The sequence below is a fragment of the Zootoca vivipara genome, chromosome 10 (genome assembly GCF_965207765.1).
Source record: "Zootoca vivipara chromosome 10, rZooViv2.hap1.1, whole genome shotgun sequence".
Taxonomy (NCBI): domain Eukaryota; kingdom Metazoa; phylum Chordata; class Lepidosauria; order Squamata; family Lacertidae; genus Zootoca; species Zootoca vivipara.
This window is the reverse complement of record NC_142593.1, coordinates 25,882,886-25,907,945: the sequence shown is the minus strand read 5'-3', so window position 1 is coordinate 25,907,945 and position 25,060 is coordinate 25,882,886. Positions and strand designations below refer to the sequence as shown.

Here is a 25,060-nt window from a genome sequence, read left to right as displayed (position 1 = left end):
CCTAGAACAATAGGATTCAGAATCAGCGGGAGCTACCCAATCCAACTCCAGGTGGAAGTGAATCCACAACCTGATTGGCCTGCTGGAGCAGCCAATCAGGCGGCTGGCAGAAGTGAATCTGCTACCTGATTGGCCTGTAGGAGCAGCCAATCAGGCTGCAGGCAGAAGTCAATCCACAATATAATTGGCCCACAGGTGTAGCCCTGAAGTAGCCTATCACGCAAGGCCCATTGTGTAAATAATGTATATAAGCAGATGGTTTGGGGAAAAGAGCCATTTCTTCTTCTCCTCTTCTCCTTGATGACTATGAGCTGAATAAAGAGCATGAAATTCACTCTCGACTCCGAGTACATTTCACCAAGTTTCTCATTTTTTGACTTCATGAAATCCTACAGCAGGCTAACCACACACAAACAAGTCTGTCTCATTCTGCCTGTTATGTAATCAGTCCCATTGTTGCAGAATTCAACCAGGCTCAAATACTGCCTCTACCAGCACACAGAACAAAATGGTATCTGAAGAAGTGTGCATGCACACAAAAGCTCATACCAATGACAAACTTACCATCGTTAGTCTCTAAGGTGCTACTGGAAGGAATTTTTTATTTTGTTTCGACTACGGCAGACCAACACGGCTACCTAACTGTAACTAGCACACAGAACAATTCACAATAAAATAAAATCTTGTTAAAAACTTTAAAAGGTTTTTAAAATACTGTATCCAATGGCTTCAGTCAATTTTTAAAGTAATGAACAAATAACTGAGAGACATCAACTGATACATAGTGTGGACTGGGGGGGGAACCTGAGACCCAGGGCCTCCTGCTCTCTCTGTCTGAAGACTCTCTCCAGGCTACACCTGCCATGGGTGTTTTTGCCTGACTGGAATATGTCCAGAGCTGTGATAGCACCCTTTGCTTGCCTGGATGAGAGAGATGCAGGGCCGTCTTCAGCAGATCGCGCGCCCTGGTGCTGAGGGGCGGAGATCGCTCCGCCGCCCGCCCCGCCCTCGCAGGATGCAATTGGTTTCCGTGCGGCAAAGCCGCCCGGCGCCCTCCTTGCCAGGCCGGCGCCCAGCTAACCAGCCCCCACGCCGGGGTGCACTGTGCCACCGGGGGGGTATGTAGAGCCGGCCCTGGAGAGATGTATGTAGAAAACTTGTGTGCGGTTGGAATATAGCTTACTGCACCAAAGTAAGAATCACATTACTAGATCTATCTGGTTTTGCCTTTGGCTGCACCCTCCACTGGCATGCGATCCCTAAAAGCTTCTGTACAAGGGGATGTGGCCCTCCAGCTGAAAAAGGTCCCCTACTCCTGGTCTAGAGTATTTAGCTTCTATTCACTTGCTTACTTGGCAGTTGTAAATCGTGTTTCTGTTAAGGCAGTTACTTGTCAATGTAAGCCAAACTCTTGAGAAAGCTGTTCTTGCGCTCTGGTGTTCACCTTCATGGGATTGGCACTCAAGTGCTCATATAAATAGGCAAAGTGGGCATCCTATTTATAGATTCAAATGACTACTAGAAGCACTTGGCACGTTCCTTACCTTATTAGAGAGGGCGCCAAAAACCCAGCTCTATATGCAGAGCCTGTTTTTGCACACAATTAAGATCAGACTAGAAATGGTCTGCTCTTCTCTTGTGAACAAAATAAAGGACCAATCTTCCTCTTTTCTATGTGTGAATTGTACCTGTGTGATACCTTTGCTTTGTAGAAGTTGCTTAATGTAGCAAGAAGAGGAGTCACAGAGGAATAATAGAGGTTCTTGAGTCAAGCCTTCCAAGCACCTATTAATAATCATTTCTGCAAAATTTAAATCACCCAGATCTCTGTCTTTCATACCTCCGAAACTTGTTGCAACAAAACATGTGGTGTGCCTTTTCCTCATATTCCTTTTGCCTTGATCTACCTGATGGGGAGTTGCCTTACTAAAGAGCAAGACTTTAGATTAGGAGGTTATCAATGCTTGTTGGAGAAGAAATGGTTGAAAATCATTCTTAACTGCTCTAGCCTCTTTGATTGCAGGAAGAAAGAGCATTAATTCTTTTGCTTCCCTGCTGCTGTTTCAGTAATTGCTTTTCTGCCTAACCCAGAAGTGGGTCTCTTTTACAGTGAAGTGGTACATAAATGGCATGAAGAAAATGTATAGGAAGCTGCCATTTGCTATTATCAAACAGCAGCTCCCCATGCCATAAAACCACTTTGAAAACTGAAGGGAAACTTATTGATATGGCATAGTGGTCTCCTTTTCAAAAGGAAAAAAAAGTCATTGATCCCACTGGGAATCCTCAAGCCCCTTGGGTGTACCTAAAAGAGATCTCTTAATCTGAGCCACTATATATATATATATATATATATATATATATATATATATATATATACACACACACACACACACACACACACACACACACACACACACTGGTACCTTGGGTTGCGGACCCAATCTGTTCCAGGGTGCCGTTCGCACCCCGAAAAGTCTGCAACCCGAGCAGCAATTTCACGCATGCGCGAAAGCACGCTTCTGCACATGGGCACAGCAGAACCCAGAAGTAAACACTTCTGGGTCTGCCGCATTCGCAACCAGAAAAAACGCAACCCGAGGTATTACTGTGTGTGTGTGAGAGTGAGTGCACACACACACACACACACACACACACTCATTCATTCAGGTCTCTTTCCCATTTTTATCCTAATGGCTCAGGCACATATAATTGTGAGCAGATTTTGTGTTAAAACGGGACCCTTTCTGTCCTCAGACTGCAAGTACCACTGACCTATTCCCAGTCCTATTCTTCTTCTGTCTTTCCCACTCAACCCATTTCTTTTCTCCATGAACTGGAACCTTTCTGAATTTTAAATTGGACTTTCATCCACAATTATATTGACAGTCTCTTAGCATTACACAACACAACAAGGGCTGGAAAAAGAATAGACTCTGTTTCCAGGACAGCTACATTGGATAAAGCAAGGGAATCTCTCCCATCCTCTTCAAATGGGTGCAATGCCCACATGGCCTCTGGTAGTGAAGAAAGAGTACCCCCCCACACACACTCCACCCCACTCCCTCTGCTCCTGTAGCTTTAAGGTGGGGTTTTGCTGGTTGGTTAAGAAGTGAAGCCCATTAGTGCAACTGAGTTCAGAAAGAGGCAGCTTAAAAGAAAAGAGAATGAGGATGGGAAGCGACAAAAAGAAGCTGCAAGTCCAGCTGAAGGATCATCTATTGAATATCTTTTCACAGCTCAGCTCTTGCAATGCATAATATTACATAAAACAATCATTGAGCATATGCCCTGTTCTCTAACCCAGAAGTCCTGTTTAGTTTCCTGGAACATAGTCTCTTTCTAGTAAGTGTGCAGAGCATTGCAACCTAGTAATAACTCAAGCCAGTGATGCAGCATAAACACTGCAGGAAAGGCTATGCTCAATTAAGTTCCATTGTTTTCCTATCTTGCTTTGATGCATTTTATGGCTTTAAACCTGTGCAGAATAGTAAACTGGAAAATACATTCTTCTAATTGGTACCTAAGTTCAGTGTTACTTTTAATGCAAGCACAACACTTACTTGACCTTCACAACTGTTGATTATTGTTAATTTTTGGATGCCGGTTACCTGAATGTTCTGGGGGGAAAGATTGTCGGGGAGAGGTGAACAGAGGCATAGCCCTGCCATGTGTTTCCATACCCTTCCAAGATAAGTCTCTCTCTAGGTCAGTGTGACCTTTGAAGAATATGGCTAAAGCTGCATAGGAAGTTGCTTTTAGTCCATCTAGCTCAGTATTGTCAACACAGATCAGCAGAAGCTCCCTGGGGTTTTAGGCAGGAGTCTCTCCCAACTCTATTTGCAGATGTCAGGAGCTGAACCTGGGAATTTTTGTATGGCAAGGCTGTGTCCAATCAATAAGCCTTTCACCAAAGGGGAAAGTTTTCACCATTGCAAGGCATGCACCTGCTAATTCCTGTAGCATGCACCTGTGCTGGAAACGAGGGTGGAACACATGTCAGCATGGTAGCTCTTGTTACTGGAAATTTAGTGCTTAAAAATTCAACCATTCGTAAAATAAAACACTTCCTCAGAAAGTCTTTAAAAAGGAAAGGCAATTTTCTTTTCAGTGCTTTATGCTCTAAAACGGCCTCCCCCTCTATTTGAAACACATTTCCTTGGCATGCCTTGCACAATTTCTGTAAGCACCCTGAGTTTGTGCTCTCAATATTAGGCTTCTTCAAGCCAGCAAAAGGCCAGTGGAGTGGAATCCCACAAAAGGAAACGAAACAAGAAGCAGGTGAAAAGAGATTGGTTTTTGTGTGTACGTTTGGAAATAACACCAGCTACACCAGCAGCATGTGCACATTCATCAGTCTTGAACTAATAAACTTCATTTTACGTCTGTCTTTAGTTGCATATAGTTACGCTGCAATCTTTTCCAGAGTATACAGTCCACCATGGAAATAAACCACCAAACATAATTTCATTTGTGTCCTTGTTCTTGTGGCGTGACAGTATGCAAACTACTAGCTAGAGATGTGTGGTGGCTAATATCCATGTAGTGGTTGAAATGCACTATTGGAGAACTATATGGATACAGCTATAGCAGACTTGTTTGGGCTACAAGACAAACAGAAAACCTAGGATTTCCTGCTCTTTGTGTTTATAATGGAGGTCTTGCATACTTATAAAATGTGTGCCTGTTTGGCTTGTGTGTGTGTGTAGGCACTAGAGAAACGCTTCAAGACAAATTGTAGCATGATGGCTAATGCAGAGTAAAACATGTAACACTTGAGTTGAAGTAAGCAATTTAAAGCTGTGTTGCTTGTGTTCCTTGAGAGCTTTAAAAAGCTCTTGTTGGTTCAATGATAGTAAAGCTGCTCCTGAGGTCTCACTTGCTATAAATTCTCTCTGCTGACTGGGAATTCTCTCCCCTCTCTTTCCATTCTAATCCACCATTTAAATTGCTCTCCCCACATAATTCCTCAACACTTGGATTTTTTAATTCCTTAACTGTCTGCTTGTTTTTATGCTCTGCTTCATTTCATTCTGCTAGCTTCACGGTTAGTAAGCAATCTTGTGCCACACAAGAGTTAAGAATTCATTGGTCAATTAAAATACGGCTTGCAAAAAAGCCTCATGGGAGTCATAGTTGTTTTTTTTACTCCTTAGCTTTCAGTTCAAAATATTGCAATCCCTATCAGTAACAGCTCTCAGGGGTTTGTTCCACTGTAGCCATTGAATGTTCCTGAGGTGGAAAGTCCATTTCATCAACTTCTGTTCATGCTGTTTCTGCTTGTAAATATTGTTGCATTCTAAGGAATATCAATTTATTTTTAATGTAACAATAGGCTTTTTCATTTGATGTTGTTCATATTGTAGGCAGCCCAAAAAGCCAAAGCAGAAGCTGAAAAAGCAGCCCAGTTAGCTAAGGTAAGGTAACATACATTTATATATCTCAAAAGCATTTATGTATGTGATGAAGCTCACTTCTTTGACTAATCATTATTTGTTTTAAACAAAACTTTATGGGTTTCATAATCTATAAGGTTTCATTCAGAGCCTTCTGAATGTGTTATCAGTCTATTAGATTGCTTCCAAAAGGTTGTTGTAATACCTATTCTGCAACTTACAATAACTTTGAAAAAGAAAATAGTGGCTTTCTGACAGTAGCATCTCGCACAGTTGACTGTCCCTACCCTTTCCCCATTTCTGCACAGTGTCAAAGGAAGGCAGCCTGAAATAATTTGCACTGAAATCAGTGGAGATTACACTTTTATTAAAATGCATTTTAATAAGAGTAAATGAGCTCTTAGGAAAAAGCAGGATACGAAACAGGAGGAATAAATAGCTTCCATTATGCACTTAATCTGGTATAAACAAAAATGGTTTGTAAACTATGTATCAGTAAATGAGTTTGCATTAGCACAGTGGCTGTTAGTTTTTGGGAACATTGCCTGTACAAATGCATGTCCACAAGGATGTCAACAAGGGGGGAAGACAGCAGCACCAGGAGAGCAAATGATGCAAAGACCCTCCCCACACTCGGGGAATGAAGAGTTAGAATACAAGTCCCATAGCTACTGGGTACAAAATGAGTTGCACAGTATCACTTAAAACCATGACGAAAGCTGCACATATCACTTCTGTCTAGAAATAATGAGACAGAGGAAGCCCATCCTATGATTCCTTTGAGTGTATTTTGATCCTTCAGGAAGACTTGTCAGATGAAGGAGAGGTGGGCTGTAAGTCAGTGCAGAGTCAGTCGAAGGCTTGTTTGCAGGGGCTGTGCCCATCCCGAATGCATTCAGATTTTGACGTTCAGAGGGGGTGTTTAATTCACCAAGCACCCCTAATTTTAATGCAGTTGTGCTCATAGACATGTGATACAAATACAACTTGGATTTTTGGACAACGTTCAAGCTTGTATTGTTCTGTCACAGCGAAAATACTTTCGACTATTACTTTCTTCATTGTGCAGACTAGTTTGTTTACATTTTATCTGTAACTGTTTGTTTACATTTAATTGTGAGATAAATTTGATCAATTAATTTGCTATCTCTGTTCACACAGCCAGATGATTCTCAGTCTAAACATTCACCAGAAGAGAAGCAAAAAGAGCCTGGAGGGGTAATTTTTATTTTACTTGCTAGGAGATATAATTCTTTACAATGCAAATTTATGTAAGGGCATTCATCTTTTTTATGTGTGTACATGTAGGCAAAAAGCCAAAGCAAACCTTCTGTAGTGGAACCTAAGCAACCAAGTACTGGAAAAGTACCCTCTGGTCAGATTGACAAGACAACAACACAGCTGACATCCAAAGAAGAACCAAAGGTAAAATATAAGCAGAAAAACCTTCTTCAGAAAGCTTTTGAGTAGCACTCCTAAGGTTAGGTATCTAAAGTGTTTGCCCCAAAGGATGGGACGAAATTGAATAAAACCCAACTTTTATTGGACCAATGCAAGGCTTAATACCATTTTATCAACATAAATAAGTTGAATAAATGATTTGCATTTTTCCTGCTTTTTTCTAGTTATACAGTGGTACCTCGACTTACAAATAACTCTACTTACGAATGTTTCTACTTACGAACGGAGCTCCGTCTGCCATCTTGGATGCGGTTTAGATAGGATTTTTTCAACTTACGAATTTTTAGATAGGGTTGCTTCGACTTACGAATTTTTTCTCCCAATGCATTCCTATGGAATTCGACTTACAATTTTTTTCGACTTATGAATGTGCGTTCGGAACCCATTAAATTCATAAGTCAAGGTACCACTGTAAATTAATATATTGTAATACATAAATACACCTGTATGTTTTTGTTTTTCTTTGCAGTAAAATAATTACAGAACATTAATATAGTTCCCTGTAAGAGTTGAATAAAATGTGATTTCTTATAGATCCTGCAAGGCTGACTTCGTAATGTCTGGCTATATGTGTGCTTTCCCAGCTTCAGCTTTCCAGCTGTCATGTCATTAAAACTATTTTTGTGTAGGTTGTAGTTGGGCCGCCTTAAAATATTAATGGCAAAGTTTCACCTGGACCTCTCTAATCTTTCTCCACTTAAGGCTAAACCTGATGACAAGTCATTGGCCACCAAGGCAGCTGTTGCAGCTGCTGGCACAGCTGGCGCAGTAGCAGCTGCAGGCTTGACTGCTGCAGCTGCAGAGGTAAGTTTAGTGTTTGGCATTAATTGGATGCAAATGTAATCCTATGCTTAGTTCTCAGAAATGCCTTCTTATTTGCAGACTAAAGAAGGCAAATTGCCAGCCCCAGGCCCAGCTGCTGCAGAAAGTAAACCAGCTGAAAAGGTAAGCAACAGTTCATTTGCTGTCTAGTTAGATCAGTGATGGCCAGACTTGGCCCTCCAGCTGTTTGGGGACTACAGTTCCCATCATCCCTGACCACTGGTCCTGTTAGCTAGGGATGATGGGAGTTGTAGTCCCAAAACAGCTGGAGGGCCAAGTTTGGCCATCACTGAGTTAGATCATTTCACAGAATCATAGAGTTGGGAGGGACCATGAGTGTCACCTAGCCTAACCCCTTGCAATGCAGGAATATTTTTTGCTGAATTTGGGAGCGAAATCTATAAGTTATCTGAAGTGCCATGTACTTCATAAAAATATTTTTTTCCTCTAGTCTGACATAGATGCTGCCTTAGATGATTTAATTGATACCCTTGGAGGCCCTGAAGAAAACGAGCCACCTACTCCTGAATATACTGGACCAACAGTTTCGGTATAAGATCTCTTGTATTTAAAGAGCCTTATTTATGACGCCTGTGCTTGTGAGCTTATTTGTTTTGGTAGCAGTAGCCTTTTTTTGTATATGAATTTGTACTTCAAATCATTGGTGAACTTGATCTGAATTGTACATTATAGGATTAGACAGATTCATGGAGGACAAGGCTACAAGTGGCTATTAGCCACTGCTATTTTTCTAGAAAAAGAGGTGCTGGAGCTCACCATGAACTTCTCTCTTGTTCTCCTAGAATGGTAATGGCACCCACCTGAGAGGTGCTGGAACTGAGCTCCGGTGAGCTCTGGCTGGGGGGGAAAAGCCCCACTGCTAGCCATGATGTCTTATGTTCAACTTCCACTGTTGGGAGGCAGGGGATGCCTATGAATGAACAACAGCTCTGAGCTTATCCATAGCAGGGAACTGCGGTTTGTTCTAAAGTGAAAGAGTCTCCTTCTCTCACACATGGAAAAGTGGTGAAGGAGGCGCATACAAGCCTGAGGCTCAGGCTTGTATGCCTGAGTTTAGAATGGATGGATGGTTGCCTAGACTGGACCTCTCCCTTTCTTTTCCTGTTGTTGAGGATTTTGTTATCTTCATCCTCACCATAAACTGGGCTCAAAGCCTAGATTGTCACTGGATCTCTCCATTTTCCAACTTCTAAATTTAGATAAATACACAATCTGTTTGGAAAAACAGCAAGACGTTGTAGAAGTCCTTTCGGCATTTTTTTAAAAAAAGCACCTGGATTTAGGGAGCCCAGTTAGGGTCAAACTTGAAAACAGATATTTGGATTTAACATGCAATTGTTTTTGTTTGTTTTTTAAAATACATCTAGCAAAGCTGGCGTGGGACCTGATAATTTTCCAGATTGGGTATAGAGGGGAAGTATAACTCTTTCTTCCCATGGAAGAGGGAATGTGTGAGCTTGAGGCTCCTGTAATCTTGTTCATGGTAATCTAAACCAGTCACCCCCATCCTTGTGCTTTCCAGATGTTTTTGATTATAATTCTCATCATCCTCAACCAGTAATGCCAATGGCCAGGCATGACTGGGAGTTGTAATCCAAAACTTCTAAAGAGGGCACCAGCTTGGGGAAAGCTGATCTAAATTATGGTTCACTGCTTGTGAACCTGCATGATTTATATTTTTAACCATGTTTTTGAATGAGTTGTTGTTGTTGTTTTGCAGCAACTAGTAAGTTTAGGTGGTTAACAAATATTTGAATGTTATTGCTCTCTGTTTTTTGTAGTAAATCATAATCTTATATGAATTAATTGTATATATTTATACATTAGTAATTGATTTAAAGAGTCAACAATATTTTTTACATGATGCAGGACCCAATGTCTTCCTTATATATAGAAGAGCTGGGTAAACGGGAGAGCACAATTCCTCCAGAGTACAGAAAACTTCTAGAGGTAAGTAGTAAAACCAAAATTGTGCCTTGGATGCCTCCTCTACTGCACATTAGTTGCAGTACTCATTCACAAAATTTTGTTTTTCAGGGTAAAGGAGATGGCAAAGCAGTTCCCCTGCCAGTGGCGGTAGGAGAATCTCAGGTATGGCTTTTTTATTTGGCACAAAGTGTGAAAATGGAAAATTTATTACTGGTTTTTGAAGATGCTTTTTAGTGCTTTATAAACTTTGCATTGTTATCAGTGGGATGGATGGTGGCTTTACTCAGAGTAGACCTGTTAACAGACTAAACTTAGCCATGTTAATTAATTTCATTGGGTCAATTCTGAGAAAAACCTAGCCGAATATCACCCTAAATTACTTATGCTTTATTCCCATTGAAATCAGTTAGTAATGACCTACATGTGACAATGAGACTGGATACCTCCAATACATTGTGTGCTGTTGCACTTGAGTAGTTTTGGTATTGTTGATATAAAAAGGTTTAAATGGTTTAGCTACAACTGTGCTGGCTTAATTGGCTTCTAGTATACAGTGGTGGTCCATGAACGGCCAATGCTAAAACCTCTTCATTCGATTTATGTTGAAGTCAGTAGCTAGACTCTAGAAATTGATAGATGTTGCATGCAAGAGATATTTACGCTAGTTGATTCACCACAGCATGTAGTGGTCCCTGAATCAAGGGATCAATATCTGGATCCAGATCATACTCTGCTATTTGTCCATTTCTGATGTAGAATGCCACAGGGCAGAATTGCAAACAACTGACCAAAGGAGTAATTCAGAATAGTTTGTAATTCTGCAGTTCCCTTAGCAGATTGTGGGTTGCAGACACAAATCATCTGCAAAATCCTCCTATATATGCAGTCTCCCCATCAAGACGTAGTAGATTGTCAGCTCTTGACCCGAGATGGCAACCTGTTTTTCTAAAAACTCCAGGGCATAAATATACTTATGTAGGGAGAGTGATTCTCATTCATGTGTCTGTTCTTCTGCCCCATTTACCTTTCTGCTGCTACTTCAGGACTGGGAAAAGAAGCCACTGTAACTTCCACAGAGTTGCTAGAGTAAGAGGTGGTGTCTTTTAGCTCAGGATTTGACAACCCTACAGCACAGCTCTGCATCCATAAATGTGCAAATGCCCGCAAACTGTAAGCTGCTGTTGGGCAACTGGTTAAAAGCGTAACCCAGTTTGTGTTTTCATTTAGCCAACAATGACAGATGATGACCTTGCAGATGCTCTGTCATCTGATTTTACTTGCAGTGCTGTAACATCTGCTGGAGAGAAGAAAGACATGCCAAAAGAGGTACTGCTTTTGCTATCTTTTTGAAAGGGCCTCTTAAAATCTGACTTAAAGTCTGAATCCTGTGAAAAACTCAACACATTTAAATTGTTTCCTGTTTTAAAAGAAGCCTGCAGAAGAAGGTGAACTCCTACAAGCACAGTCTGCAAGTTTGATCAGCAGTTCAGCTCCTCCTAAAGAAAAGAAAGCCAGAATGGAAGAGGTATAAATTAAGTACTCTGATCCCCTACCCCACTGAAATAACCACACAGAACCTGCTATCCTAAAATAGTATTACAATGTTAGAGAGAGAGAGAAAGGGTGATCATGCAAAGACTCCCTGGGCTGCACATAAATTATATATGCTCAAACTGTAATATAAGAGACAGTGCTAAATCTTGTTTAATCAAAATGTATTTAAGCTTTTGAAGACTGGGCTGCAACCTATTGGAGGAAGCTACATTTCTATTAAGAAACCACCTGCCTGCACCCCCATTCTTTACTTCAGCATCTTCCTTTGTCCAATTGCCAAGGTGCCTTTAAAATCTGGGGGATGATGACGGTGTGTTTATGCATAAGATTCCAGGTGTGCACACTCCTGTGGACTGGAAAGAGTTGTGGATTTAAAAGTTTCACCTTTTTATGAATCAATTACTCATTCTGAAATAACTTCAGTTTGGCTGCTATTGTGAAATTTCTTGGAACAGTACAGATTAGAAGCTTTTTGAACGTTTGGGTATGCAACCTGAATCTGTAGTAAAAAGGTTCCAAACTAAAATATACTGCGAACATAAAATATAACCCTCATTGTGGACATAAGTAGCCTTTTAAACGGATGTGACTATTAGGGATTCAAAATGTTGCCTATATTGGCTGTTTGAGTCAGGATGTTATTTAACTTCCTTTGTTGCTCTAAGACAGGCATCCCCAAACTGTGGCCCTCCAGATGTTTTGGCCTACAACTCCCATGATCCCTAGCAAACAGGACCAGTGGTCGGGGAAGATGGGAAATGTAGTCCAAAACATCTGGAGGGCCGAAGTTTGGGGATGCCTGCTCTAAGAAGTTATTATTCCTTTCTGACAAATGAACGCTCCCTTGCTTTTCCTGGCTCCTGGACTGGCTTCTGTTTTTATTTTCTGCTTGAGTAAGGTATCATTATGTACGGTATAGCCTTTCCATTGCCTACTGATATTGAGGCTATTGGATGAGCTTAATGCTATATTATTTGTTTTGAAATACTGTTATCCTGCCTTCAAAGGTTAAAACGCCCCTTGGTTTGCAGAAGCCAAACAACAAAATACATTTTATTTCTCATATATGCATTAAAAAAGCCACATTCACCTGCTGCCTCCAGATATTGGAGATTATTAAGCATTAAGTAGCTGGAAATAACACCCAGTCATTTTATTTACAGCAGTCCAACAACCTATAGGTGATTTAGGTAAATGGGAATTTATATCAATGAGCTTTCTCCATAAAGTGTCATTTTCTTTGTCTGAGTTCACTGCTGTCGGACGACAAATAAAATACTTGGATCAAGTTTCAAGAACCAGAGATTTATTTAGTAGTGGCAAAATGCACATCCTCAGCCGTTCTGGTTCACTTACAATTTAGCCTCCGCTACAGAAAAGCTAGATTCCTACAGATATGGTGCTTGAAGTGGCATGGCATGTTGCCCAATAGCTGAAGAATACACAGTTTACCCTCCTACACTGCAATGTTTTAGATAGAGTGTCTAGATTACAGTATGCTGCTGTTTAAGGATGCCAGATTCATCAGTGTACTGCCGTAATTGGAATCCTAATAATCTCAGTATGTATTGCATCTATCATGAGACAAATGCTGTTTTTGTAGCTCATGGTCATTTTATCACTTTGCGACGCAGGCAGCCCTTAGTGACAGTGCCTTGGATGCTCTTGTGGATACGCTTGGCATGCCAGAGCCGGAGCCGGAAGTAGACCTTAGCTCCATTGTGGAAGTGGAAGAGGTATTATTTACACTGCAAAATCTTGCAAAACAAGCCAGAAAAAATGCTGCTTTGTCTGCTGCTAGCAGAAACCTTTGAAAGCGCTTTGAATTCTATGGTAGTAGTAGCTACGTAGTGGCCTGCTTCTCTGCTGAACTACAATGTAGCTTCATCAATGTGGGAATGACTGGGAAGACTTCTGTTAACAAGCAATTTTGCAGTATGACCTTTTTTAAAAAACAAAAACATTCCCAAGGCTGCAATCTTGCGCACATCTAATTGGGAATGAGCACAGTTGGGCAAGGCAAGACTTGCTCCTGAGTAAATATAATAGGATTGGGTTGCAAGTGAATGAATTGCTGTACAGTGTATAAATAATTAGTACATGATTGATACCACTTAATGTCTTGACATGTATGTAGACATGCATAAATTGTGGATGACCCTGGGGGTCCCTTCCATTGCTACAATTCTAGGATTCTGTGCCCCATTGACTTCCAGGAGTTAAATGCATAATGAAAATGTTGCTTGTGATAGTAATTCAGCTGAAAATGGTTAATTTTGGCTGGATTACGTTCTTCAGATGTGTAGCAAAAGCAACAGGAAATATGCAAAAAGGGCTATAAAGGAATACTTTAATTTACAGAAATTGCCCAATGCATTTTTTGTTTTGCCTAGTTCTTTCTTCAAGCTTTTATAGTTCCTATAAAAGAAACAAGAGTTCGTTGTTAGTTAATCTTGAGAAACAGAGCTGACAGGGCTAGAAATACATTGGGCCACTTCAGATAATATGTATTTTTTAATAGTACCTTCAGGATCCTCCACCTCTGCCCCTGAATAAATGCTACAAATACAGTACCTTTAACAGTTCTTTTGCACCTGTAATAGGTATGCATGCTACTTTATTTAGTTTAGGAAAAAGAAAAAAATAGAGATTCAAAAATTATGAGTTGCATGCAGGAGAAATGGGGGTTGGAGGAAGCAGAAATATGCCAAATATGAAGGGGGGAGGGTGTATGCATAGAAATATGTTTAAAATTTAACACATTTCTATGGCACAATCACCCTGTCTTCCAGCTTGCTTGCAAAAGATCCAGCAATGCATTTCAAGTGTTGACATGTCGTGATTCTTTCTATTCAGCCAAAGGCCAAAGAAAGGAAGGAGAAGAAACCCGGTGAACGCGATGATACAATCCCTCCAGAGTACAGATTAAAACCAGCCTTGGTAAAGTTCTCATCTCTACTTTTCATTGCATATTCTATAAAATCCAAAATTTTACCATACTGAGCCCATGTGAAGAAAAATCGAGAAAGGACAGCTCTTTCAGCACTCTGTACCCCCTGCTGTATCCCAGCGGCAGCAAGCTAGAACTAGAAAGCCCCCTCCTCCAATTATTTAAATGTATCTTCTGTTGTCCACCTGCAGATCAGAGTATTGCAAGCGAATGCTTTTGAAGACAGTGTAGAAACTGCAGCCTAGTGCAGAATCTCACGTTGACTAGGTTGACTGGGACCAGATAGTCTGAACGCATAATACTGCTTCTATCTCAGTTAATTCAGTTATCAGTTAGTTTCTGATATCAATTCACAGTGCTGATTTCTACAGCCTTCTACAGGTTAGGACCCTAATACCTTAGGGCAGGGGTCGGCAGCCTAAGGCCCATGGGCCGGAAGCAGCCCACGGAGGCCGTTTGACCGCCCCATGAGCAGCGGCGTCGCTAGCCTTCTGGCTGCCCGGGGCGGGAAACCCAAAGGCACCCTGCCGGGGGGCGCAACATCATGACACACACATCACGAGGCATGACACATGCACACGCAGGAGGCCTACAACGCGCCGCAGCAGCAAACCCCACGAGCAAGCCCTGGAGTGAGGCACTCTCGCTCACATCGGGGCTTAAGTCCTTGATGGTGGCGGTGGCCGTCGGAGGTGGTCAGCCCCGTCCAGCCCTGTCCAGCCTGCTGCCCCCCACCCAGCCTGCCGCCTGGGGCAACATGCCCCAACCGCCCCCATCTTAATATGCCACTGCCCACGAGCCGCCCCCAAACTGAGCCGCCCGCTTGGCAAGTCCCCGCGTGCTGCGCTAAAACGGCGCAGTGCCGTGCATGGACTCTCTTCAGTGACCCTGGAAATCGCTTCTGTGCATGCCCAGATGCTGGAAATCACATCTGCGCATGTCCACGGCACCAGAAATCGCTTCTGTGCATGCCCAGGCGCTGAAAATCGCTTCTGCGCAGGCACAATTTTTGGCATCTGGGCATGTGCAGAAGCGATTTCCGGTGTGACGGACATGTGCAGACACGATTTCTGGCATCACGCTGCTCCGGTCCGGCCTATGGAGGATCTGCATGGGAGTGATCTGGCCCATGCCCAGCAAGCCTTGCCAACCCCTGCCTCAGGGCAAAGATTTTAAGTCCACAGCTCCCTTGACCAACTACATTCTTTCTGCAGCACCCCTGTGGGGCTCAGGAGCCCAGTTATGTCACCCTTTGCCTGCAGAGCTGGCAGCCTCTTACCCTTGTGCAAAAGCGCCGCTCTAGTTACAGACTTTTCGAGGTGTGACCGGCAACCCGGAACAGATTTGAGTCCGTAACTAGAGGTACCACTGTATTGGAACATTTAAAGAAATAAAAAAACTATGTAGAGTATCTTAAAGTTTGTTCAGTGTAACAATAATTCTGCCTGTTTATTTTTAGGATAAAGATGGGAAGCCCTTGTTGCCACAGCCTGAAGAAAAACCAAAGGTTCTTAAGCGTTTCTATTAGATTTACTTTCCTTCACCTGCATTGTAAATAAATGATAAAGCTGAAATTTTACATATTATTTTTTGTGATTTCATAATGCTCGAGATGTTTTAGAAGGAAGCATAGTAATCTTTTAAAAGGCAGTTTTTAACACAGATGGTTTACTTAATATTTGGGATCAGTGCAAAATGAATATTTGAATTCAGAGGCACATTTTCTGTTGTATTTGGATTAATCTTTTGCTATTTTAGCATTGTGCCACAAATGCCTATTGTTCAATTACTGAAGACAATTCAGCCAATTATCTTTGTCTCAGTGTTTAAACACTTACTTTGCTTTATGGCGGGAGTATCCAATGCAGTGTCCTCCAGATGTTGTTAGACTACAACTCCCATCATCCTTTGCCATTGGCTATGCTGGCTGCAGCTGGTCGGAATTTGAGTTCCAACAACATCTGAAGGGTGCCACGTTGGCAACTCCTGTTTTTGCGGTATAATTATGCAGGTATACTCCTGTTTTGTGTTTCATAGATATAAAATAGTTCTAATACAGCTGAGTCAAATCAAAGGTTGGGTGTTTTTTCTGCAAACATTATATACATGCACACATGCTGCAGCAGCCTTTATGCTCCTAGCTTTATCACAGGTGATCTTTTCTGCCAGCCTGTGCAATGCCAGCTCACCTGTTTAGGGGGTGGACTGAATCCCCAGTGAGAGGAGGGCCAAGACTCCATCTTCCTCCCTACAATTACAGGTGGTCAGTACAATACTGACCTCCTGCTATTTCTGCTGTGTATGTAGATTCAAATCCATTGTAAAAGAAGTGCAAGCATGCCATGGAGCCCTGTAAGCTGAGTTCCAGCTGCTCAAACACCATTTTCTTCACCTCAAGTTTTCTCTATTGCATTCTAACAATAACAATAATTAATAATAATTTATTATTTATACCCGACTCTGGGTGGCTCCCAACAGAATAGTAAAAACACGATAAAACATCGCACATTAAAAACTTCCCTAAACAGGGCTGTCTCCAGATGTCTTCTGAAAGTCAGATACAGTGGTACCTCAGGTTAAGAACTTAATTCATTCTGGAGGTCCGTTCTTACCCTGAAACTGTTCTTAACCTGAGGTACCACTTTAGCTAATGGGGCCTCCCGCTGCCACCGCAACGCTGGCACGCGATTTCTGTTCTCATCCTGAGGTAAAGTTCTTAACCCAAGGTACTATTTCTGGGTTAGTGGAGTCTGTAACTTGAAGCGTCTGTAACCCGAGGTACCACTGTAGTTGTTTATTTCCTTGACATCTGACGGGAGGGCATTCCACAGGGTGGGTGCCACTACCGTGAAGGCCCTCTGATAATTGATAAATGCCACTTATGTCTGTTCTTTATTTTATCAGCAACATGGTTTTGGTCTTCCTCTCATTTTTTAAAATTTCTTTACAGCCTCTTAGTGATTCTGACCTAGCTGATGAATTTTCAAAAGATTTCGCCTGTCCCACTCCTCCCGCAGAAATATCCAAACCATCTACACCTGCCGATGTGCCTAAGGTGAGTTTACTTTGCCTAGGAAACCTGCCTTAAAATTCGGAATCTTTCGTTGCATTGGGTGCAGAGAATTAAAGGTGGAAGAAGCTTAATTCAGGCATAGCATTTCCGTTCTTCCTTTCCTCCCTCATATTCCTCCCCATGTGTCACTTGTGTACTTAGCCTGAGGGCAAGGTGAAGATGTGGGTTGGGAACATACCAGGGGCCAGAGCTGGTGGTGTGCAAAGCCACACAAGGGCTGAGACTTATATCAGCTGCTTAATATAAGGCCATGGGGGTGTGCACAAAGATGGCAGGTGGGCAGGCCATCCATGCTGTGGGCTCCTGTGAAGCCCACCTACTCATTGGGAACAGAACACCTACTCATTGGCTGTTCTCAGGCTAATAATAGATATTGCTGTCTTCTTTCAGAAGCCAAAAGCTGCTGAACCCCCCAAAACTCCCAAAGAAAATGTGGCCACATCACCTGCAGTTCCTCCAGTGCAACCTTCAGCTCCATCAGGAGTTTCTACAGTGAGTAGCTTCTTATAGATCCAAAGCCAAGCCCATATTTTGGGGGCACCAGCCATACCTGTGTATGTCACGGTGTAGCACCGAATGACTCTGTGTCTGCCTCCTGGAAATTATGTTGTGAGGTGCTACAGAGCACTGTTTGGTCCCCAATGCTTTTTAACAGCTATAAGAACCTGTTGGGAGATTTGAAGCATGATATCTACAGTATATTGATGACACTTGGCTTGACTTCCATGTAACAGGCCTGGATGTGCAAGTCCTGAGCTGTCATCTGGATGCAGTGTTGGGCTAGCCGGGGGCCACTAAACTGGAACAAAATCCTACCACTTTGCCTGTCCTGAATGGAAGTCACACTCCCTTTAAAGAAGGAAGTTCATAGTCTAGGGCACCAGCTCTATTTGGACTACGACTCCCATCATCCCTAGCCAGCAGGAACAATAGCCTGGGGATGGTGGGAATTGTAGTCCAAAACCAGCTAGTGACCCAAGTTTTGGAAACCCAGATCTAGGGATATGTAGCAAGGAAGTTAGTATAATGTGGGGTGAACGAGGTAACCGTTAGGTGGATTTGTAGCTGGTTGACTGACCGAACCCATAAAGTACTCATCACCCTGGAAAAACACGACTAGTGGGGTGGCACAGGGTTCTGTCCTGGGCCTGTTGTTTTCAACATCTTTATAAACAACTTGGATGAAGGAATTGAGGGGATGTTCACAGCGGCGTACCTAGCTGCTCAGGTGCCCGGAGCGACGCACACACCCTGCAGTCAGGGGTGGAGCAAGCCGCCCATAGGGGTGGGGCGAGCCAAGGCAGGGCATGTTGCGTCAAGGCAGGGCACATTGTGTGGAGCCTCTCCGCTGCCTCCCCCGCAGCTGTAGGGCAGACGCAAGCTCTGTGCTGCTTGAAAAAGTAGTGTGGAGCTTGCAGGCAGTCCGCCCACTGCCTCCCCTTCAGGATAGACGCGTGGCTCAGGCTGAAACACATATTAAAAATACATATTTTTTGCCATTTTGTCACCCCCCTCAGTGATGACACCCGGGGTGGCCCGCAGCCCCCTTCCTACACCACTGGTTGTTCATCAAATTTGTGTGGTCCTCTATCGGCTGTGGTGGCTCATGTACCAGAAGTAACGTATTTAGCATTAACTCTGGCAGTATATACTTGTTTCTGACCAAACTAAGCTTCCTGGTATATATTTTGCTCTAAGAGGCTTAGTTTGGTTAACGTGAAATACATTACTTCTGGTAAATGAGTCACCACAGCTGCTAGAGGGCTGTGCATAGTTGTATCCTGGGCTTTTTAGACTCCTCTACCCATGTACTATCTGAAACCAAAGGGGCACATTGGTTACCAGATGTGAAATATATTGGCATTATTTTCACATGAAGTATGCTATGTAATTACAAATTTTGTTCCTGCTATCTCATCTCAGAAGCCCTCAGCAGCTGAATCCAAAAAGAGTTCTACAGAAGAAGTGGTGTCTGCTGCTGCTGCTCCTTCTGTGGCATCTTCAGCTCCCTCAGTAACTTCTCCAGTGAGTAACCAGTTGTGAAGGTCAATTAAAAAAAAAGTCCTGCACATTACTTAAAACTGTTGGTACAAAATTGTTTGGCATTACTGACTTTTCTTTGGGATATTTAGATTGTAGATTTTTCTCTGCCTTTGCTCATTAACTGTTGGATGTGTTTAGCTATTATGAGTGCAGTCTGCTAGTGGGAACTCTTGAAGTCCCATTGAACTTAAGAGAACCTTGTGTGAAAGTAGATCTTCCTTTAAAGTGGGCTAAGCTAGCAAAGTTTCCATGTGGATTTTGCCAGTGTACATAACAGAAAACTAATTCATATAATATAGAAAAGCTCTGCACTAATGCATTGCCACAGGCTATCCTAAAGAGACAGTTACTCAATAGCAGTCCATGCTGTCAGGCAAAACCATCCTCTTGACATCAGGGTCACTGCAGCTTACCTGGATGGTGATGAGACAGGGGGAATATGATGACAAGGGTAGAGCTCTGTGAGTACGCTGGAGGGAAAACTGGTCTGGCTCCACTGGTGCGCTTGTGCAGTGCCAACCCAGTCCTGTCCATGTAAGCTGGTATCAAGAAGGTGGTTCTGTGGCTCCACCCAACCACATTGGCCACTCCTATAGTCAGTTAATCATATTAATACTGCTTTGTAGAATTCTGTCCCCAGGGAAGTTCAGCTGGTGCCTTCAATATATACACCTTTGGGTGCCAGGTGAAGACATTCCACTTTAACCAGGCATTTGGCTGATTGACATCCAACGCCCTTTAAAACGTGTTGTGGAAGGATTGTTGGTTTGTTTTTGTTCTTGTTTGTATTGTGTACTTTGTAGTTTTTATATTGTAATTTTATGTTGTAAACCGCCCTGAGATCTATGGGTATAGGGTGGTATACATCATCATCATAATGATGATGATGATGATAATGATAAGTGAATCACCTCCCATAAAACTAATACTTGGGTAGTTAAGTTTTAATAAATGTATTTGTCAGCTGCTCCATCATTTGCACTCTAAGAATATTGCTTCGAACATTGTTTTCCAAAGCACTAAGCTGATTTAAAATAATGTTATTTCTAGACTTCACAGGTACCTGATGAAGCCCTGGAAGCCTTATCCGGAAGTCTAGGAAAAGTGGAGCCTCACCCAGAAGAAAAGAAGCCTGCTGTGGATAAAGTGAAGGTAATCAAATGATCAGAGTCCAGCGGCGTAACAAACATCTATCTTCCTGTGTATAACTGTTGGATCTCTCTTACTCTCTCTTGGGGGAGTGTACCAAATTGTTAAATAACAGCAACTGCACATAGAAAGCTAATTCCTGATATATTTAAGACAGCCTTCCCCCATCCTGGTATTTTCCAGATGTCTGGGGCTGCAACTTTAATCACCGACCCATCATTTTCAATGGTCTGGGATAATAAAGTATGATGATCAGATGATTTTATCTCTCTCCTTCCAAAAAATGCTACATAGGAGTTTACCATAACATTTTCCAGTCTTGCATACAGGATAGGCCAAGATATAGATGAGGCACAATGTCGGGCAGTGAAATTCCTGCCTTGCCATACTTGGAAAAAGCCTCTGTTGCTATGGGACATGGCTAAAAACATTTCCCTCCATGCACTTTAATAGTGCTCATATTGATGGGGGGCGGGGCAGGGAGTTTCCAGTTGCAGCAAGGAACATGTCTCTGATTACAGAATGCAAACTGGACTTACTGGTATTCTGAAAGGTTAGTAGTAAGTGGACACTTCCAATAAGCTGTGTTTTAGTTGACTGAAGCTTTAATTATATATTGTATACACTTTCATATGCTTGTATGCTACATGTACTATTATGAAACCACATGAGAGGGAAGAGTCTCTCTTTATACACGTTGAGAGCTTTCATTTTCCCCTGCTCCTTCAGGAAAAAGCAAAACAAGAGGAACGTGAGAAACTTGGAGAAGATGAAGAAACCATTCCTCCTGATTATAGATTAACTGAAGCAAAGGTGATTGATTTTTCACTTGCTGCATGATCTTTCAAGTCAAATTAATTGTATGAGTAGCAGCCTTAAGAATTGTATGTATTTGCACACCTTGGGTGCAAGATATAAAATGTTTTGTGTTGATGAGTGAGAGAGAGAGGGTGGGGGCGAGGGTGGTGTTCAGTTTTTCAGGAAATATATCACTTGTTCATAGAATAACCAGCAAAGTCCCAGCCCTATTCCAGTCTATTCTCTTAGCAATGGAGATTGTCCTGCTCAGATGAAGCAGGAATTTAAATATACAGCCCTAGGCCATGAAAGGCACACCCTTGATTGGGGGCAGTGCAGTTGATCCATTCTTGCCTGGCGTGCTATGGTCCATGGGGTCACGAAGAGTCGGACACGACTAAACAACAAAAATATTCATAAGTAGACAGACAGCTGCATTTTACTGTAACTGAAGCTCCTCGGCCAACTTCAGAGGCAGCACTGCGTAAACCACACATCATATTATTCCCACTTGGAGGTTCCAAAAGCATGGAGCAGTGTAGCAAGAACCCCTCTATTCATGATGAGTGGGTCCTATTTACGTAGGACAGGCAGTTGGTTAAAAGTACAGGAACATGCTTATCAAAAAACATAGCCTCCAAAAACACTTTTCTACTGTTCTGATGGGTGAGCCTTGCATTTTATACATAATGATACTGTGGCAAATTCAGTCACCTGCCATAGCTCATTTGTTAACCAGTGCCATATTTTCTCTGCAGGATAAAGATGGGAAGCCACTTTTACCAAAACCTCAAGAAAAACCTAAGGTTGGTGAAAAAATGCTCCTAACAGGCTGTTTTACTGGTTCTTTTGTTCATTTTTTTTTAAAAAAAGTTTACTAAGCACATAATTTACTACAACCAGAGACTAGAGAAATGGTTGGCATATTCTACATTTTCAACACAAAACTGAGAAAAAGTAATACAGTGTTTGGTTTCCAGTTAGTTTTCAAGAATAAAACGGAACCTTTGTTGTGTTCTAATATATATGTATGTTTATTTCTAGCCCTTGAGTGAAAGTGAACTTGTTGATGCTTTGTCAGAAGGGTTTTCTTGTTCTTCAGCACCAACGTCGAAGGCTGCCCCAGCAGCTCTACCTCAAGTAAGTCGTGTGTGTGTGTGTGTGTGTGTGTAAACAAGACTATTTAACTTTTAGACATAGTGAAAGTCAGTTACATACAAAGAATCATAGAATTGTGGAGTTGGAAGGAACCCCAAGAGTCATCTAGTCCAACCCCCTGCAATGCAGGAAACTCAACTAAAGCATGCATGACAGATGGCCACCCAACCTCTGTTTAAAAACCTCCAAGGAAGGAGAGTCCACCACCTTCCAAGTCCCTTCAAACAGGTCTTATTGTCAGAAAGTTCTTACTGATACTCTGTGTGAGCAATGTACACTCATTCTTGATTTGTTGTTATTTAATTATGCTTGTCAAAACCACCAGTGGTAGATATTTTTACAAAGGGGCTTTGACTATCCTGGAAGGCCTCTTCTCTTTGCATCCAATACTTAGGAGGTTGGTGACACCTTTAAGGGGAAGAAACACACCTGAGACTTGGCAAGCTTTTATGAAGGTGTGCTGTAGACCCAGTGCAGAGTGGTTTCAGAATACTGATCTGAACAAACTGTATGGGATGCAGGGCACATGGCAGTGAGCTGACTGTAGCCCAAACTGATGTGGACACAGTGTGAAACAGATACCTGGTTCCTGCCAGCTGATTATCCTTCACTGTCTTCTGGCACGTGTTTATGAACCCATTGTTTTTATTGTAGAAACCTACAGGTGCTGGCAAACCTGCTGTTGCACCTACTGAAGAAGTTATCTCTTCTGCTTCTGCTTCTGCAGTCCATTTATCAGCTCCTCCACCAGCAGCAGCTACCCCAGTAAGCAGAATATTTCCTACCCGCGTTAGTTTCTGTGACCAAAGCCTTTGATTGCAGTTTATTTTCCCTTTAAAAATGCTTAGCCTCCTTATCATTTAAGGCTTGTTAATTATAGGAACATAGGAGCTGCCTTACTCCAAGTCAGACCATTGGTCCAGCAAGTTCAGTGTGGTCTACAGCAGCCTTAACCAACTTGGTGCCTTTAAGATGTTTTGGAGTTGTGGTCCAGAATCACTGGAAAGCACAAGGATGATGGAGACTAGTCTTCAGTGACAGACAGCAACTCTCCAGGGATTCAGTCTTTCCTAGCCCTACCTGGAGATTGAATCTGAGACCTTGGGCATGTAAAGGTGCAGCCCTGTCCCTCAATTGTATTTTGGAGTTCAAAATGTCTTTGGAAAGATCTGTGCATATAACCATCTTTGGAACAAAAATTGTCATTTTTATATGGAATGCTATTTTTCCATTTTAAGGTAGAGTGGCTAGCTTCTTAACTGCTTTTTTAGTAATGTTGAATCATAGTTTGAGGCTAATCAAATTTGTTTTACAAAGGGCTATAAAACAGTTATGGGTTGAGGTGCACTGGAAGCCAATGTTACTTACTTGCAGCAGAATGGGTGGTTTTTTGTTTTTGTTTTTTGGCCTGGCTATGCATATTTTGTAACTTTCTAAAGTTTTTTTGAGCACTCTGAGGTTAACTTTCTGTCATGCTGACTAAAGCAACTCTGATACCATCAACATTTTTTATTTCTGAGACTGCATGCAGCATATTTTGTTTTTGTTCTTCTCAAATCTGTTAGGGTAGGAAAGAACTCGACGATGCTGCAGATCTTCTTGCAGATTCATTGGGGCAAAGAGAACCTGACCCGGATGAAAACAAACCACTTGTTGATAAAATAAAGGTGAGAAAAGTGTTTGTCCCCTCCACCCCCCCCCCGCAGCACAGCTGCCTTGACATGTTTGTGAGTACCATATTCATCTCCCAAATCTGCATAGGAAGCTGAAAGAACTGAGTTGGGTGGTGGTTGTGGTTTTGTTTTGTTTATTTTGGGGGCTAGGGATTTAGTCTATGGCTTTCAAGGTCACCCCTTCATCATTGCTAGCCCACCATACTACTTCCCTTGTCCTTTGCAACACCTGAGGGCAGAGTGAGGGTCTTCTGATTTCTGCATATTGTACAAGGTATATTTAGCTACGAAAGCAGGGGGCTATGCAGGGTATTTTTGCATTTCAAGAGGTCCCCTTTCATGGAAAGTGTTTTGTTGTTTCAGTTGAACTGAATTTGCTTTCTGTTATTGTGACAAACATTTTTTAAATTGCCAAAGGACGTGTGTAAATAAAAGCAACCTCTATTTTTGCAGCATTATGTCGGTCTTTGGATTGTTTTTTGTAAAGTGCAGCTTGTTCACAAATAAGCAGTAAAATTATTATTTATTCAATTTGTATCTTACCTTCCTTCCGAGGTAGCCCAGGGCAGCAAACATTGCAATGATAAAATGTTAAAAATAAGTTGTTACTACACACATTGCTATTTTGTGTTTAGTTGTCATAGGGAAGCTCTAATGGACTGTTACTTTTTACAATATTTGGTGTGATAATTGTTTCCATTTGGGGTTTTGTTTCATGGTTGTTGTTGTGTTTTTCTTCAAAATTTATGGCAACTTTTTTTTGTATTTTCTACAATTTGAGGGCAAGTTTAGATACTGTGTTTTTTGTATTGAGCTTTCCAGAAAAATTCAGAACATGACTTCCTGTTGTTGCTTTTACAGGAAAAGGCTAAATCTGAGCATAGAGACAAACTTGGAGAGAAAGATGATACAATCCCTCCTGATTATAGGCATATTCTTGACTCGGATGAGAAGGTAAGCTGATCCTTTCTGAATCCAAATTTATCTACACCAGGGTGGGGGGGGGCCTGTGGTCCTCCTGATGGTTTTGAGT

The 25,060-nt window shown here is 42.1% G+C and overlaps 1 protein-coding gene across 16 annotated transcripts in view; it reads left to right on the top strand.

Moving 5' to 3' along the window:
* CAST (calpastatin) overlaps window positions 1–25,060 on the top strand; it is a 61,705-nt gene that overhangs the window by 28,774 nt on the left and 7,871 nt on the right. For 4 of the 16 annotated variants that reach the window (XM_060280181.2, XM_035100171.3, XM_060280182.2 and 1 more), the window contains 24 exons: window positions 4,216–4,281; window positions 5,367–5,417; window positions 6,558–6,614; window positions 6,705–6,821; window positions 7,560–7,661; window positions 7,740–7,802; window positions 8,131–8,229; window positions 9,570–9,650; window positions 9,738–9,791; window positions 10,857–10,955; window positions 11,059–11,154; window positions 12,818–12,919; window positions 14,040–14,123; window positions 15,593–15,640; window positions 17,084–17,188; window positions 17,597–17,698; window positions 19,130–19,231; window positions 20,300–20,401; window positions 21,128–21,211; window positions 21,955–22,002; window positions 22,241–22,336; window positions 23,009–23,119; window positions 23,920–24,021; window positions 24,889–24,981. In XM_060280181.2, the coding sequence (XP_060136164.2) occupies window positions 4,216–4,281; window positions 5,367–5,417; window positions 6,558–6,614; window positions 6,705–6,821; window positions 7,560–7,661; window positions 7,740–7,802; window positions 8,131–8,229; window positions 9,570–9,650; window positions 9,738–9,791; window positions 10,857–10,955; window positions 11,059–11,154; window positions 12,818–12,919; window positions 14,040–14,123; window positions 15,593–15,640; window positions 17,084–17,188; window positions 17,597–17,698; window positions 19,130–19,231; window positions 20,300–20,401; window positions 21,128–21,211; window positions 21,955–22,002; window positions 22,241–22,336; window positions 23,009–23,119; window positions 23,920–24,021; window positions 24,889–24,981 (2,064 nt within the window). The remainder of the gene's footprint in view (window positions 1–4,215; window positions 4,282–5,366; window positions 5,418–6,557; window positions 6,615–6,704; window positions 6,822–7,559; window positions 7,662–7,739; window positions 7,803–8,130; window positions 8,230–9,569; window positions 9,651–9,737; window positions 9,792–10,856; window positions 10,956–11,058; window positions 11,155–12,817; window positions 12,920–14,039; window positions 14,124–15,592; window positions 15,641–17,083; window positions 17,189–17,596; window positions 17,699–19,129; window positions 19,232–20,299; window positions 20,402–21,127; window positions 21,212–21,954; window positions 22,003–22,240; window positions 22,337–23,008; window positions 23,120–23,919; window positions 24,022–24,888; window positions 24,982–25,060) is intronic. The other 12 variants (XM_088652920.1, XM_088652922.1, XM_088652927.1 and 9 more) reach the window with 8 other exon arrangements.